This window comes from Nerophis ophidion, unplaced genomic scaffold (assembly GCF_033978795.1).
Source record: "Nerophis ophidion isolate RoL-2023_Sa unplaced genomic scaffold, RoL_Noph_v1.0 HiC_scaffold_75, whole genome shotgun sequence".
Taxonomy (NCBI): domain Eukaryota; kingdom Metazoa; phylum Chordata; class Actinopteri; order Syngnathiformes; family Syngnathidae; genus Nerophis; species Nerophis ophidion.
In genome coordinates, this window is record NW_026906997.1 from 61,435 (window position 1) to 79,098 (window position 17,664).

Consider the following 17,664-nt stretch of genomic DNA (forward strand, 5'->3'; position numbering starts at 1 on the left):
TTACATATACAAATATTAAATGAATAACAATATTTTTTAAAACAGACAAGTGAGGAAAGAAAACACATTTGAAAATATAATTTCCATCATTGACTGACATGTGTGGACTGATTGTATGAAAAGAGAGATATTGATCTTGACTCTTCATTAACTATGTGATGTTCTCTCAACAGATGAGACATTACCTTCTTTAAAGACTTTTGGATCAAATTCAATTGGCATTTTCCACAACTCCACTAATTTGGACTTTTCTAATGTGTTTGTCGACAGGAGCTGTATCATCTTGATACATATTGACCATGACCCGCCCTGCTATACGTCTGATTGGCCTGCAGCTATTTTCGCCTGACCAATCAGAAAGGAGGGGCGGTCTAAACATAATCGCCCCCAAAGTGCCAAAACCAAGACGGCGCACAAAGACACCGGGCGCAAGCAAAAAGGACGCCACGCACGCGCACAAAGGCACCAGACGCGCGCAAATGGGTGTCGCGCGCGTGTACGAAGTGGAGAATCAGCGCGCGATAACAGTTTTTATGCGCTTGGATTTTTGGCACTAATGTGACGCCATAGATTTGTCTCAACTGACCATTAAACTTGTGTCCCCAAGGCATTTGGCTCCAACTTCGGGAGAGTAGCTTCTTTTTTGGTCAAAACCTTCTTACTTGATGAGGATGTAAAAGTGTCTTAATTGTCATTAATGAGGTTTGTGTTCAAGCAATTGGTGAGTTGAGCTTTGACAGTTCCCAGCTTGTCACTGAACATCCTAACTAATTCATGTCCACCTGAGGTTGCCAATATGGCTGTTCTCTTAGATGTTGGGCACCCTCACGTCACACTGAGCCCCGCTTTACTACTCTCACTTTCAACTCATACATGTTTGTTTACTTTGGACCGGCTTTGAGATTGATTGCAAGGTTTGCAGTATCACCAACAGTGACCCACGTGCCATCAAGGCACTTCAGTGCTAGCAGTGGCGTAAACGTCCAAAACAGTTGGAGAGGCTGAGAAAAAGAGCAGTGATTATTGTATCACACGCACCTTGCTCATTGCAGACAGGTCCTGTCAAGCAGCTTGTCACATTTAACAATCTGATGTTGAGGTTATTTGCTCAGTTTACGGCCAGCTGGTCAGCTCTGAGAATGTAAGCCCGGTCAGGCCTGGTTAGTATTTGGATGGGAGAGTGAGCGGGAATACCATGTGCTTTACGCCTTTGGCAATGCACCCTTTTGCTTTTCTTACAACGCTTACAGGAACTTGCCATACTTGTCAATACAGCTACATATTGCTCGTCCAAACAAAACCTTGCTCTTCTGACAGAAAAACATGATAAAACCTGCCTATCATGTGATTCTACCATGTTGGCAAAATACAAACACACAATATATTGACATATATAACACATAAAACATGGAATTAGAAGTGAACAGTACCCATCCCTACCAGCAAGTGTTGTTGTACTGGAAACTAATTTACAAACACAACTTCATCACACACAATACTCCACTGTGGAATTGTTCTTATATTAAAATGAGAAACAAATCCATCTTTGTACAGCAATGGTTTGAAAAAGGCATTTGGTCGCTGATGCACTTATTGAGTGATAAAATATTTTATTATTAGAAGATTTCATTAAGTACGACCTACAAACAGACAAAATATTTTAAGCAATTATAAAGGCTTTTGTTCAAAATATTGTGATTCCTGTAAATCTTTTTTTTTTTACTTCTTTACTATTTCTTCTTTACTGTATTTTCTCTGGAACAAAAAAAATAGAAAATACCCATAATTTGAAAGTTTCCATTCTTCCAAACGCCAAAGGGTTAATTTAAGAAAAAAAGCCCCGGATTGATAACTTTAAATAATTTTTAAGATGTTGTTTTGCAATTGAAGACAACACTTGTTCATTCTGTGATAGGGAAACAAAATAAACACTATATTTTATGAATGAAATGAATGAATGAAATCCCTGTGAGACGATGTACAATATCGGCTTTTCCCTGACATTCCAAACTTTGATTGATATTAATATTGTTTTGGGGATGTTGAAAAAGAAAAAAAAAAAATGTCTAAAACACAATAAGGGATCTTTCTGTGTGGAGTTTGCATGTTCTCCCCGTGACTGCGTGGGTTCCCTCCGGGTACTCCAGCTTCCTCCCACCTCCAAAGACATGCACCTGGGGATAGGCCCCTCCCACCTCCAAAGACATGCACCTGGGGATAGGCCCCTCCCACCTCCAAAGACATGCACCTGGGGATAGGACCCTCCCACCTCCAAAGACATGCACCAGGGGATAGGCCCCTCCCACCTCCGAAGACATGCACCTGGGGATAGGCCCCTCCCACCTCCAAAGACATGCACCTGGGGATAGGCCCCTCCCACCTCCAAAGACATGCACCTGGGGATAGGCCCCTCCCACCTCCAAAGACATGCACCTGGGGATAGGCCCCTCCCACCTCCAAAGACATGCACCTGGGGATAGGACCCTCCCACCTCCAAAGACATGCACCAGGGGATAGGCCCCTCCCACCTCCGAAGACATGCACCTGGGGATAGGCCCCTCCCACCTCCAAAGACATGCACCTGGGGATAGGCCCCTCCCACCCCCAAAGACATACACCTGGGGATAGGTTGATTGGCAACACTAAATGGTCCCTAATGTGTGAATGTGAGTGTGAATGTTGTTTGTCTATCTGTGTTGGCCCTGCGATGAGGTGGCGACTTATCCAGGTTGTACACTGCCTTCCGCCTGATTGTAGCTGAGATAGGCACCAGCGCCCCCCGTGACCCCAAAGGGAAAAGTGGTAGAAAATGGATGATGGATGTTTTTAATTCACAAATGTATGTTTGAAAAACAAAACCATCCTTCCACAAACAATTCAGACATTTTCTCTCACTTTTTATTGCATAAAGGTCTGGGGACATACATTTAAAATAATCACAACACAATTATCATAATACAAAAGAGAGTAATAAAGATAATAATAAAATGGATTACAGATTCCCAACAAATGATTCATAAAATCACATTTTAAAATTGTATAAAAGACAACTGTTTAAATGATGTATAAAGTAAATAATAATATGCTTCCTGAAGTGGTCCAGAAGATGTTTCAGATGTGAACCAGTACATATGTATATCATATAAAGGTGATAATCTATGGGATTATTAACAATTAGAAATATGTCACACTTCAATATTTCATATTATCAAATCTATAAATGTAGAAGCATATTAAACAGATTGTTAGACAAACAACAATGTCACACATGTTATATGTGCTGATGTTGTTAGAAAGTCAAAATGAAAGTCTGGACAGTTTATTTCAAATCCTGCAGTTTCATTTGCTGCTGCTGTTCTCACCAGCACACTTGTGTTTCTTACACTGGTACTTAGAAGACAATCTTTCACCACACACACTGCAACTCAACACTTTCTCTCCTGGGTGTCTTCTCATGTGTGCTACAAAGTTTGATCGGTCACAAAAGCTTCTGTTGCAGATTGAACAGGAATGCGATTTTTTCCCAGTGTGTGTTCTCATGTGTCTTTTCACATCTGTACTTCTTGTAAAACCTTTACCACAGATTGAACAGGAAAAAGCTTTTTCACCAGTGTGTGTTCTCATGTGTCTTTTCACATCCTGACTTTGTGCAAAACCTTTACCACAGGTTGAACAGAAAAAAGGCTTTTCACCAGTGTGTGTTCTCATGTGTACTTTCAATTTCTGACTTTCTGTAAAACCTTTACCACAGGTTGAACAGGAAAAAGGTTTTTCACCAGTGTGTGTTCTAATGTCTACTTTCAAATTGTGACTTACAAGAAAACGTTTACCACAGGTTGAACAGGAAAAAGGTTTTTCACCAGTGTGTGTTCTCATGTATACTTTCAAATTGATACTTTGTCTAAAACCTTTACTGCAGAGTGAACAAGAAAAAGGTTTTTCTCCAGTGTGTGTTCTCATGTGTGTTTTCAGAGAACTATGGTATTTAAAAGTTTTGTGAGAGTGAGAAGATGTGAAGTGAGTGTTGTCAGTGTGACATGTCTTATCATCTTTAGAGTCTTCATCATCAGTGTCAGGAGAGTGTGACGTTGTGTCCTCACTATCTGATAGTGGAGCTAAGAGCTTGTCTGCTTGTGATCCTCCACAGTGGTCTCCATCAGCTTCTGTTGTCATGTGTTGTGTTGAGCTGCTGCTTGGAGGCTCCCCCCCTCCCCTCTCCTCACTTTCACCTTTCACCTCATCATCTTCACTCTTCACAGGGACACCAGTCACTGGGAACTCCTCCAACCATTTAGGCTGACTGATGCCCTCTTCCTCCTCTTCCTCTTTAATGTGCGGCGGCTCTTGGTCCTCCTCTTCCTCTTTAAAGTAGGGTGTCAGTGGGTCCTCCTCTTCCTTTTTAATGTGAGGGGTCAGCAGGTTCTCTTGCTCCTTAAAGTGAGGGGTCAGTGGGTCCTCCTCTTCATTTTTGATGTGTAAGATCAGTGGGTCCTCCGCTTGCCCTTTAATGTGAAGGGTCAGTTTAACATTATGGGTCTGTGGCGTCTCGCCTTCCTCTTTAATGTGGGGGGGATGTGGCTCCTCTCCTCCCTCTTTGCTGTGCTGGGAATGTGGTACCTCTTTTTTCTCGCGTATGTTGGGGGACTGTGGTTCCTTCTCCTGCTCATGGGGTAGAGGTTCTTCTTCAACGTCTGCGGGACAGGAGAAAACAAACACTCTTTAGAAAAGTCCAGCTTTGCTCAAATCAAACCAAATCAACTTTACTTATACAGCACATTTAATATTTACCACAAAGTGCTGTACAATAGACAGGTTAAAAGATAACACAAGGGAAACTAGCAAACACACCACAACACAAACAAAGCCCGATAGATAATAAATAAAACATAGAAACAGGTTCACAGCAGGTGCATAATGGGCTGCCATAGCAAAATGGAGATCACAGAATGTTAAAGGCCATGGAATAAAAGTGTGTTTTTAAGAGTGATTTAAAAACAGGAAGAGAGGAGGCCTGTCTAACACTCAAAGTTAAGTTGTTCCAGAGCTTGCGAGTAGCAGCGGCGAAAGCTCTGTCACCGCTTAGCTTCAGCCTTGTGTAAGAGACCGTCAACAGCAGCTGACGTTACTGTTCAGCAAGGCCGAAGGAGGTCGGAGATGTATGTTGGAGCGATGTTGTTTAGACATTTGAAAACAAATAGTAGTTCTACTAATTGATTCGGTAGAGCCCAGGGAGCCAGTGAAGGGACGCTAGTATGGGGGTGATGTGCTCACGACTGTGGGTCTGTGTTAGCAGACGAGCAGCAGAGTTCTGCACGAGCTGCAGGCAGGCGAGGGAGGCCTGGCTAATGCCTACATACAGGGCGTTGCAGTCGTCAAGACGAGTCGAGATAAATCCCTACGTACAGTAGTTATAAGTGCCGAGGGGAGGGAGAGCGACTTGGACTAAACAACATAAAATCACAGGGCCAACACTGATAAACAGACAACATTCACACTCACATTCACACACTAGGGCCAATTTAGTGTTGCCAATCAACCTATCCCCAGGTACATTTCTTTGGAAGTAGGAGGAAGCCGGAGTACCCGGAGGGAACCCACACATTCACGGGGAGGACATGCACACTCCACACAGAAAGATCCCGAGCCCGGGATTGAACCCTGACTACTCAGGGCCTTCATATTGTGAGGCAGACGCACTAACCCCTCTTCCATCCTGTAAACTCTGCTGGTACTATTCCAGAAGAGAGGCTACTATTGATAATGTTAAGGACGCTTGATCCAATAGTAGCAAGTACCTCCTTAAACACGCGAGGTGGGAGGGCATCTGCAGGAGAACCAGAGGGCTTCATATGACTAACCGTGTCCTTTAGAAAGGAAAAGGACACCGGCTCAAACTGATGGAAAACAGAAGAAAAGTGCAGAGGAATAGAAAGGTCCTAGGAAAGCTGAGATAAACTGGCTCTAGGTGACACAATTTAGTCAGTGAAAAAGTGGACAGAATTTTCACAGAATTCTGAAGAAGCATCAAAACCAACAGATTTGGGAGCATCAATGACAATGCTAATGGTCTTGAACAGAACTCTGGGGTTGTTACAGTTAGAAGCTATAATCTCAGATGGATATTTATTCATCTTTGCTGGAGGACAACATGCTCTCTTTAAAAATGGCAAAAGACACATGCAGCCTGTCTTTTTTCCATTGTTCTCTCTGCTCTCCTACATTCGCGCCTGGCCGCACGAGTGATGTCATTCAACCAGGGCTCAGGTGTGGGTTTGGCGCGGCGGAACTTGAAAGGAGGGATAGTATCCAGTGTTTGTAAACAAATAGAGTTGAACCCAGAAACCAACTCTTCAGTATTCAGACACACAGAGGCTGCAGAATTATCATCACAAAGATTCTAAAAAATGGAAGAGAAAACAGAGCAGGAGACCAAGAATTAAACATGCGAGAGCGTTGAGGCGGAGCGCACAATGTAACGGACACTGAGTGGGAATATCAAACAGGATCGGCATATGATCAGAGAACACAGCGTCGCAAACCATACGAGAGCACTAAATGGAGTTTATGCCTGCGTTCATGTGTGGAACCACACACAGACTGTACAAAGTTAAATGAGTCAGGAAGCTCCTGGAAAGCGACTCGTCTGGGCTTAGGTGTGAATATTAAAATCACCAGCAATAAGGACAAGATTATATTTAGGCAGGATTTCAGCCCAAATTTCAGAAAAGTCAGTTATAAAGTCTTTGTGGTACTTGGGTGGTCGATGGACGACGGCACACAGGACGACATCAGAAAGACCCAGTTCAAACATGCACAGTTCCAAGCTTGAAAAGGAGGATTGCAGGCGTATCAGACGGCATTTAAATTCATTTTTAAAAACCACTGCTAATCCTCCTCCTTTTCGACCAGACGACCGCGGAGAATAAACGTAGGAACACTCTGGAAGCAGAAGTTCATTAAGAGGGGCGGACTCACCGGCTCTCAGCCATGTTTCCGTCACACAGAATTGGTCAAGTCTGCGGGAAGTTCAGGATAATCGTTTTGTTTGTCAAAGATTTTGCGTTCACAAGACTGAACCTGGCAGGGGCCACCACGTCCAAGGCCGCAGCTATTCCAGGTGGGGCCCGACAGACAGCCCGCAGGTGGCGGGAATCCACCCCGCGCCTCCGGGGGCGGGGACAGCAGGAGCAACGGCGGCAAGTCTCATCCTCCAAACCAACGATACAGGAACAAGCCAGGAACTGATGGGATCCAGCGAGCGTGCAGGAGGAGACCGGATACCGCACCATTCCTCCTTCGGGAAGCCATGGGAAGCCGGGCCAGGAGTGCCCTAAATTTCACCAGCTGGCCGCCACGTTTACCACGGCGCCGGAGACACTGCCGCTGGGGGAGAGGAACCAGGGGGCGGGAAAGGAAGGCAGGAATCCATGCAGGTGAAAAAGCTGACTTGGACCCCAGCAATTACACAGTCGATGCTTGTCCTGGACTGTGGTGCCGGGGAACCACACAGTGATGGAGGAGGTGAGGATGGACTCGATGATGGCTGAATAAAACTGCACCAGCATCTTGGTCGGCACCTTAAGTTTCCTCAGCTGCCGCAGGAAGTACATCCTTTGTTGGGCCTTCTTCGTCATACACAAGCAGTGAGCTGACAGAGACGAAAATAGACGCAAACAACACAAAAACGAACAGAGCTGACAGCGAGACACAGCAGGCCAAAGCACATACTAGCGCCATCTTTGAAATACCTAAAACTCATTATTATATCAACGATCAGAGACAGAAACTCTTCATTTAACATAATGTCCTTGTTTGATGCTTCAAAACAGCTCAATTAACACATAAAAAGGAAAAGTGAAATAACAGACGGACAGGGCTTTGCTGTTTGTAACACACACACACACACACAGCAAAATGCGCTAATGTTAAAAGCTAATTAGCCTTCACCTCAAGCCAGGACTGCAAGCGAGCTGAGCTGCTGTTTGTTTCTAGAACGTCAACGGGCTCATAGTGATGTTACTAGTACAAACCTTGTTTCCATATGAGTTGGGAAATTGTGTTAGATGTAAACATAAACGGAATAAAATGATTTGCAAATCCTTTTCAACCCATATTCAATTGAATGCACTACAAAGACAACATATTTGATGTTCAAACTCATAAACTTTATTTTTTTTGCAAATAATAATTAACTTAAAATTTCGTGGCTGCAACACATGCCAAAGTAGTTGGGAAAGGGCATGTTCACCACTGTGTTACATCACCTTTTCTTTTAACAACACTCAATAAACGTTTGGGAACTGAGGAAACTAATTGTTGAAGCTTTGAAAGTGGAATTCTTTCCCATTCTTGTTTTATGTAGAGCTTCAGTCCTTCAACAGTCCGGGGTCTCCGCTGTTGTATTTTATGCTTCATAATGTGTCACACATTTTCAATGGGAGACAGGTATGGACTGCAGGCGGGCCAGGAAAGTACCCGCACTCTTTTACAACGAAGCCACGCTGTTGTAACACTTGTCTTGCTGAAATAAGCAGGGGGCGTCCCTGATAACGTTGCTTGGATGGCAACATATGGTGCTCCAAAACCTGTATGGACCATTCAGCATTAATGGTGCCTTCACAGATGTGTAAGTTACCTATGCCTTGGGCACTAATACACCCCCATACCATCACACATGTGTAAGTTACCTATGCCTTGGGCACTAATACACCCCCATACCATCACAGATGCTGCCTTTTGAACTTTGCGCCTACAACAATCCGGATGGTTATTTTCCTCTTTGTTCTGGAGGACACCACGTCGTCTGTTTCCAGACCACAGAACACCTTTCCACTTTGCATCAGTCCATCTTAGGTGAGCTCGGGCCCAGCCAAGCCGGCGGCGTTTCAGGATATTGTTGATAAATGGGTTTGGCTTTGCATAGTAGAGTTTTAACTTGCACTTACACATGTAGCGCCCAACTGTAGTTACTGACAGTGGTTTTATGAAGTGTTCCTGAGCCCATGTGGTGATATCATTTACACACTGATGTCGGTTTTTGATGCGGTACTGCCTGAGGGCTCAAAGGTCCGTAATATCATTGCTTACGTGCAGTGATTTCTCCAGATTCTCTGAACTTTTGATGATTTTACGGACCGTAGATGGTAAAATCCCTAAATTACTTGCAATAGCTTGTTGAGAAATGTTGTTCTAAAACTGTTCGACAATTTGCTTACAAAGTGGTGACCCTCATCCTTGTTTGTGAATTACTTAGCATTTCATGGAATCTGCTTTTATACCCAATCATGGCACCCACCTGTTCCCAATTAGCCTGCACACCTGTGGGATGTTCCATATAAGTGTTTGATGAGCATTCCTCAACTTTATCAGTAGGTATTGCCACCTTTCCCAACTTCTTTGTCACGTGTTGCTGGCATTAAATTCTAAAGTTAATGATTATTTGCGGGAAAAAAAAGTTTATCAGTTTGAACATCAAATATGTTGTCTTTGTAGCATATTCAACTGAATATGGGTTGAAAATAATTTGTAAATCATTGTATTCTGTTTATATTTACATCTAACAGGATTTCCCAACTCATATGGAAACATGGTTTGTAGTTGACTGGGAGGTGTTTATTATAATTTGGAGAGAGTCCGCTGCCTGATGCTTACCTGCTAAACACCTACCTGCTCATGACGACGGTGGACCACTGACTCCTTGCGCTCTGAATACACACTGCTGATTGGCTGTTACTGCTCTGAATATGAACTGCTGATTGGCTGTTACCGCTCTTTCTGTAACCAATCAGATGGTTTTGTGGGTGGGACAATGCTGGGTGCTGTGTAGAGTACTGACAGGGACAGGCATAACGAAGCGGAGCAGCTTGTTAAGGCTTTAGGTTAATATGTTCGTGTGGAAACTCATTCGGTACACCTCCGAACCAAACCGAAACCCCCGTACCGAAACGGTTAAATACAAATACACGTATACACAAATACATCCCTAATCTTCACCACTAAACCTTTGAAATATGCTGACATATGTGCTGCTAAGGTAAATAAACAGTAGCCATATTGAATGTTTGCCTTCATTTGACCACGTGAGGTAAGGAGGACGGCCCCTAGGTCACATGGTTACACCCCAGCAATTACATTGTTGATGATTGATGAGCATTCATTTTTAAATGGTGGTGTTAAAAAGCAAGTTTATTTTCATCTTTAGTCCTAAATGTGTCCCCCGGATGAACATGTGTCACAAACATTTTATTAGATGATATGTGGATGTTGTGCTTACTTGGACTGTGATGAAGCTGTGAGGACTCAGGTGGTTTGTCTTCATGCTCTTCAGTCTTCACAGAGACAACAGTCAGTGGAAACTTGCTGACATCAGCCTCCTCCTGCCCTACAGGACACTCTCCCTCCTCTTCCTCTTTAAAATAAAAGGGCTGTGAATCCCCCTTGTCCCCTTTAAAATGTGAGGGCTGTGGATATTCTAAAGTGAAACTGTCCCCCTGCAGATGAGGGAGACATTCTTCTTGGTGTCCAATCAGCTGATGGATGTCTACAGGACACAAACAAAACACATTTTAACTCCTACATGCTAAGTATTAAATCGTACATGAAATAATGGGCTCTAGCTATTGAAAATGTTATTAATCAAGTGTTCTACGGGAAATGTTTCCGATTAATTGAGTAACTGGATAAAACATAGTGTTGCTTGGTAAAAGACGAACTTAAGCGACTATAAGACACTTCACTTAATAATGAACAGTCAATTGGTTTGAGATGGTATGAGATCAAGATGTCATCTTTAGAGCAGGCTGTTTTTTCAATAATCAATGCAACATTAATGGCTGCATCAACGAACACCGACATGAAGGAAATAGCAGGTCAGTATAGCTTTGACACACATATATAACTTGTCAAACCTGCCAGCTAGCAGGCTAGGTTTACAGCATCAGTAACCATGGTAACTGACTCTGAATTTGTCTTACCTCTCTTATTTTTGGAGGTAAAACTCTCGAGCTTTCCATACTCAGGACTTTGCACTTAACCTGCTCTCTGGAATATTCCCCCGGTGACTGTGTGAGTTTTGTGTAAACATGTTGATACACATTGTTACAAACATCAACCTCTCATAAATATTGTGTGTCTGACAATGTCTCCTTCTTATGAACAATGTAAAACAATCAGTGCATCATCCTCACATGACAATTAATCTTCCTACAGACAATCTATTGAAGAATAGTGTGAATAATGAAATATAAAGTTGGTAAAGATGTGAGAGTAAGAAGTAAACAAACCTGTTCTGTGTAACACAACTTGATGTTTTTCATGTTGTCGCTCCTTCTCCTCTTTTGTTGGACAAAGTTCCTCCTCGTACTCTGCTGTGGTTCTTTGGCACATTTTCACACAATCACAACACTTTACACTCACACTTGATCTCTACTTAGTGATGTGTTTTGATCACTTCCGCCTCTCTTTGTTAGCAGCTAACAAGCTAAGCTAACTAGCAAGTTAAGCTAGCTCGAGAAGCATCAAAGTGCGCTCAGACTAATATAACCGGATGCAAACAGTTATTAACGATGTTTACTCTATTTACTAGAGTGCAATAAAGGACATATATGTGTACATGGAGGCATAGATTAAGAACACTGAACTGTGACGACTGCAATAACGTCTTCACCGTCAGACGCCATCTTGCTTTATCCTCGCCGTGTTTGGTTCGCGCGCAGTGTTGTCAGATCTCGCGAGAGAAACAAGTAACCAGCTCTTTTCCAAATCTCGCGAGAGGAATAAGTACAACCAGCTTTCCACCCCCGGTAAAACTATTTTATTATATACTATTTACTTCTTGTGAAAATAAAAGTAAACTCGTCCATTTCAAATTTTCCCCCCAAAAAACAGAACACATAATACTTATTTCCGTGAAAATATTCAAATATTTAAAAATGTTTTGAAACAAAAGTAGCATAAGGAAAGAAAAACAAGAAACAAAATTAATATTACACTCATGATATTATTTTTGTTTTTGATGGTAATCGTTTTTATAATGTATTTTAGAATGTGGGAGGTTTTCATGTTCTTTTAAAATTTCCTTTGTCGTTATTTATATTATATCCATCAATCTATATATCTATATATCTACCTCTCTCTCTCTCTCTCTCTCTCTCTCTCTCTATATATATATATATATATACACATACATATATATATATATATATATATATATATAGGTTTTTTTTACTAAATAGTTGGCAGCAGAGGCTCCATGTATTACCTGAAGAAACATTTGACTTCTGACCTTTCCACATTATTTCTCTCATCTTTACTGCTGGAGATCAGCTCACTGAGGATGTAAGCTACATTTTGCTATTTTAATTATCTTTAATTATTCATAAACAGACTAAAAACAAACCATCATTATCATTACTTCCTCATTTGTTTCACTCTCTACTAATTAAAACTATTCCAGCATGAAAACATTCAGGATGTTACACATCCCCAAAAGTAACATTTTACTATTTTATTAATATCATACATTATTACATTTAATATTCACATGTTAATGAAAATGTGTATTTCCACTCAGGGATTATTAAAGTATTTCTGATTCTGATAATTACATCACTCTCATAAAGCCTTTAATGCTGAATATGTTTTTTACCATAGGTTAGCTTCACAATGTTGGAATATTGACTGCTGATATTAATATTCTTCTACTGTTTACAATATTACACTTAACTCTCTTTTTTTGCTCAAATGAACAGGATGAAAGTGTCTTTAATTGTCACTACTGAGTGTAACTATATATAATTATGTATATAATAATCTTCCATTCTTCACCTTCATTACCGCTTGATTTAACTCTCGTCTTATTTTATCCAGAGAGAACTTGACCATAAAATAGATGGCTGCACATCAATAAACTGTCACTAAACTTCAATAAAACTAAATATATCATATTTGGAGATTGTAAAAATGTAAAACACAAACAATGATGGATAATATTGAAATTAAAGGAATAAAGGTCATCACATTTTTCTGAGTTAATATAGATGATGAAGTAAGCTGGACACTACATGTAAGTCATATAAAGAAAACATAAAAAAATAGAGTGCAATACAAAATAGAATAAAATAAATACTTATAAATATATTAACTATAATTATTGTACCCAACTTTAGTTGAAGCATACATTGTTCATTGCATAAAAGTCTGGGGACATACATATAAAACAATCACAAAACAATCATCATATTACGCAAGAGAGTAAAAAAGATAATTAATAAAATGGATTATAGAGACCCAACAAATAATTCATAAAGTCACACATTTTAAAAGTAAATGATCTTGTATAAAAACAATTGTTCAAATGATGTATAAAGTAAATAATAATATGCTTCCAGAAGTGGTCCAGAAGATGTTTCAGATGTGAAGCAGTAAATATGAACTAAGAGGGATTTATGTGTACTCAAAAGCAAAGGTATGAACACATGTAAAACAAATATGTACATCATATATAAGAGTTCATCTATGGAATCATCTACAATTTGAAAAAAAAAATGCAACTCTTCATTATTACATAAAACATATGAAACAATATTATGAATAAGTATAAAAGTAAATTCTACACTTAAAATGTTTACTGTAACTAACATATTTTATATACTATTTATTCTCACCTTTTCAGTCAAAAATCTTTTCATTTTAAAGTCACAAATGTGTATAATAACTCATGTACTTGACTGAAATAAAAGCACTAATCTGAAATGTCTAATCTATAAATGTTAGATTCATAATAACATTATTGTACACACACAACAATGATGTCACACATGTTATATGTGCTGATGTTGTTAGAAAAGTGAAAGTTCAAGTCTGGACAGTTTATTTCAAATCCTGCAGTTTCATTTGCTGCTGCTGTTCTCACCAGCAAACTTGTGTTTCTTACACTGGTACTTAGAAGACAATCTTTCACCACACACACTGCAACTCAACACTTTCTCTCCTGGGTGTCTTCTCATGTGTACTGTGAAAGATTGTCGGTGACGAAAGCTTTTGTTGCATCTTGAACAGGAGTAGGGTTTTTCACCAGAGTGTGTTCTCACGTGTGTTTTTAAAAGGGGCCTTAGAGTAAAATTTTTACCGCAGATTGAACCCTGAAAAGGTTTTTCACCAGTGTGTGTTCTCATGTGTGCTTTTAAGGTTTGATTTGTTACAAAACTTTTACCACATTCTGAGCAGGAAAAAGTTTTTTCTCTAGTGTGTATTCTCATGTGTACTTTTAACCTTTGATTTATTACAAAACTTTTGCCACATTCTGAGCAGGAAAAAGGTTTTTCACCAGTATGTATTCTCATGTGTGTTTTCAAATTGTGCCAATGCGTAAAATCTTTACTGCAGATTGAACATGAAAAAGGTTTTTCTCCAGTGTGTGTTCTCATGTGTCTTTTCAAATTTTGTCTTTTAGTAAAATCTTTACTACAGATAAAACATGAAAAGGTTTTTCTCCAGTGTGTGTTCTCATGTGTCTTTTCAGACTACAATGGTATTTAAAAGTTTTGTGACAGAGAGAAGATGTGAAGTGAGTGTTGTCAGTGTGACATGTCTTATCATCTTTAGAGTCTTCATCATCAGTGTCAGGAGAGTGTGACGTTGTGTCCTCACTATCTGATAGTGGAGCTAAGAGCTTGTCTGCTTGTGATCCTCCACAGTGGTCTCCATCAGCTTCTGTTGTCATGTGTTGTGTTGAGCTGCTGCTTGGAGGCTCCCCCCCTCCCCTCTCCTCACTTTCACCTTTCACCTCATCATCTTCACTCTTCACAGGGACACCAGTCACTGGGAACTCCTCCAACCATTTAGGCTGACTGATGCCCTCTTCCTCCTCTTCCTCTCTAATGTAAGGGGTCACTGGGTCCTCCTCTTCCTCCTTAGAGTGAGGGGTCAGTGGATCCACCACTTCCTTTTTAAAATGGGGTGTCAGTGGGTCCTCCTCTTCCTTTTTAAAATGGGGTATCAGTGGGTATTCCTCTTCCTTCTTAATGTGGGAGGGCTGTGGCTCCTCTGTCCGCATCCTGAAGCTCCACTTCTGTTGCTCAGGGTGAAGATGTTCTTCACAGATGTCTGCAAGACAAACACACCATCTTTGCTCAGTCACACAATGCATTCAGTACTTTTACATGCACTTAGGAAAAACAAGTTATCGTATGAACTGTCTTGAAATCTCAGTGACGCACAAACACGCTGCTCTTTACAACATTATTCACAGGAAAAGAAACAAAAACCAGGACGACAGGACTTTTTACTATGGATGAACGATATGGTTTAAAATTGATTTTGCGATACAGTATTTCATTTAGAATTACTGATAGAACCATTTTAAAACAGGCTACACAGGCTCCTAATTTAGTTGCTGAAATATGCAGTAAAATATTACATTTCCAGTATTATTTTCTCAAATAAAGTAACCAGATATAACAGTAAATAAACAGGTACATTATTAATAACTGTTTTGACAAAATAATACTATTAGAAACGAACAATATGTTACTGCATATGTCAGCTGCCAAATTAGGAGCTTTTGTACCTAGTTTTGAAATTATTCTATTCTCAATCATATATCAAATTATATATTGTGACATATTGTTGTTAGGATATAGATTTGAGGTCATATCGCCCATACCAAACATTGGTTCGTCGAGTCATTTTGTTTGGCCCACCAAATATATTTAATTTTAATATTCTTCAGATGTGTGTGTATGTTTAAAATGTGGGACTACTGTTCTACATCACGTGGAAGTGTCATGTCATGGGGATGGTGTGCTTTTAACTAAGGGTGTGACGATACGGTCAGCTCACCAAAGGATACTCGATATTGGCTTTAGGAGAACGAGTCAATATTTTGGTGGTTAACATGATTCTTACACATGTGTGTACTTCATTTGTATATGAATGTACTTTCCCTTGTGTGCTTAGTTTGACTGTAACTTCATAGTGGATAATATCTATAAACAACCTCAATTGTTTTACATCTTTAATTTGAAGGACTGTTTACTTATCTGACAAATTCAAAGGAAACTGCACTTTTTTAAAAATGTTACCTATCATTCACAATCCTTATGTAAGACATTTGTTTCAAACTTTTATGAATTTGAATTATTAAATAATCATGAGCAAAAAATCAGCTAACATTGGAGTCAATGGGAGCTCCTCTGTTAGACCCACAAAGTCCTCCAAAAAAACATCCCAAAATTGCCAACAATACTCATTTTACATTTTGTGACCTGAATATTAACCAAGTATTAATGATATTGTTATTATAAGCGCTAATATTAAGGACCTACTTTTAGCGGCGCATTGATCACAGAAGTAACTAGCTTATGCTGCTATATTGACATACTGAACCGTTTTCTCACCTCTAAGATGATGAAAGCTAATTCTACAAACCCTGTTTCCATATGAGTTGGGAAATTGTGTTAGATGTAAATATAAACGGAATACAATGATTTGCAAATTATTTTCAACCCATATTCAGTTGAATATGCTACAAAGACAACATATTTGATGTTCAAACTGATAAACATTTTTTTTTTTTTTTTTTTTGCAAATAATCATTACCTTTAGAATTTGATGCAAGCAACACGTAACAAAGTAGTTGGGAAAGGTGGTAATAAATACTGATAAAGTTGAGGAATGCTCATCAAACACTTATTTGGAACATCCCACGGGTGTGCAGGCTAATTGGGAACAGGTGGGTGCCATGATTGGGTATAAAAGCAGCTTCCATGAAATGCTAAGTAATTCACTAACAAGGATGGGGCGAGGGTCGCCAATTTGTAAGCAAATTGTCGAACAACATTTCTTAACGAGCTATTGAAAGGAATTCAGGGATTTTCCCATCTACGGTCCGTAAAATCGTCAAAAGGTTCAGAGAATCTGGAGAAATCACTGCACGTAAGCAATGACATCACAGACCTTTGATCCCTCAGGTGGTACTGCATCAAAAACCGACATCAGTGTGTGAAGGATATAACCAGATGGGCTCAGGAACGCTTCATAAAACCACTGTCAGTAACTACAGTTGGTCGCTACATCTGTAAGTGCAAGTTAAAACTCTACTATGCAGAGCGAAAGCCATTTATCAACACACAGGAACGCCGCCGGCTTGGCTGGGCCCGAGCTCATCTAAGTTGGACTGATGCAAAGTGGAAAAGTGTTCTGTGGTCTGACGAGTCCACATTTTACATTATATTTGGAAACTGTGGATATGGTGTCCTCCGGAACAAAGAGGAAAATAATCATCCGGATTGTTCTAGGCGCACAGTTCAAAAGCTAGCATGTGTGATGGTATGGGGGTGTATTAGTGCCCAAGGCATGGGTAACTTACACATCTGTGAAGGCACCATTAATGCTGAATGGTCCATTCAGGTTTTGGAGCAACATATGTTGTCATCCAAGCAACGTTAACATGGACGTCTCTGCTTATTTCAGCAAAACAATGCCAAGCCACGTGTTACAACAGCGTGGCTTCGTAGTAGAAGAGTGCGGGTACTTTCCTGGCCCGGCTGCAGTCCAGACATGTCTCCCATCGAAAATGTGTGCCGCATTATGGAGCGTAAAATACGACAACAAGACCCCGGACTGTTGATTATTTCTGCCCCTATATATGCCTGTCTTTGTTTG

At 40.3% G+C, this 17,664-nt stretch overlaps 1 protein-coding gene across 1 annotated transcript; it reads right to left on the reverse strand.

Annotated features, from left to right (window-relative positions):
- Positions 1-2,876: 2,876 nt before the first annotated feature.
- Positions 2,877-10,536, reverse strand: LOC133547153 (gastrula zinc finger protein XlCGF49.1-like). The gene is made up of 2 exons (XM_061892976.1): positions 10,274-10,536; positions 2,877-4,691 (listed from the first exon to the last, which is right to left on the reverse strand). Exon 2 carries the CDS (start codon positions 4,171-4,173, stop codon positions 3,340-3,342), a length of 834 nt encoding a protein of 277 aa, XP_061748960.1. The 5' UTR covers positions 4,174-4,691; positions 10,274-10,536; the 3' UTR covers positions 2,877-3,339.
- Positions 10,537-17,664: the final 7,128 nt, after the last annotated feature.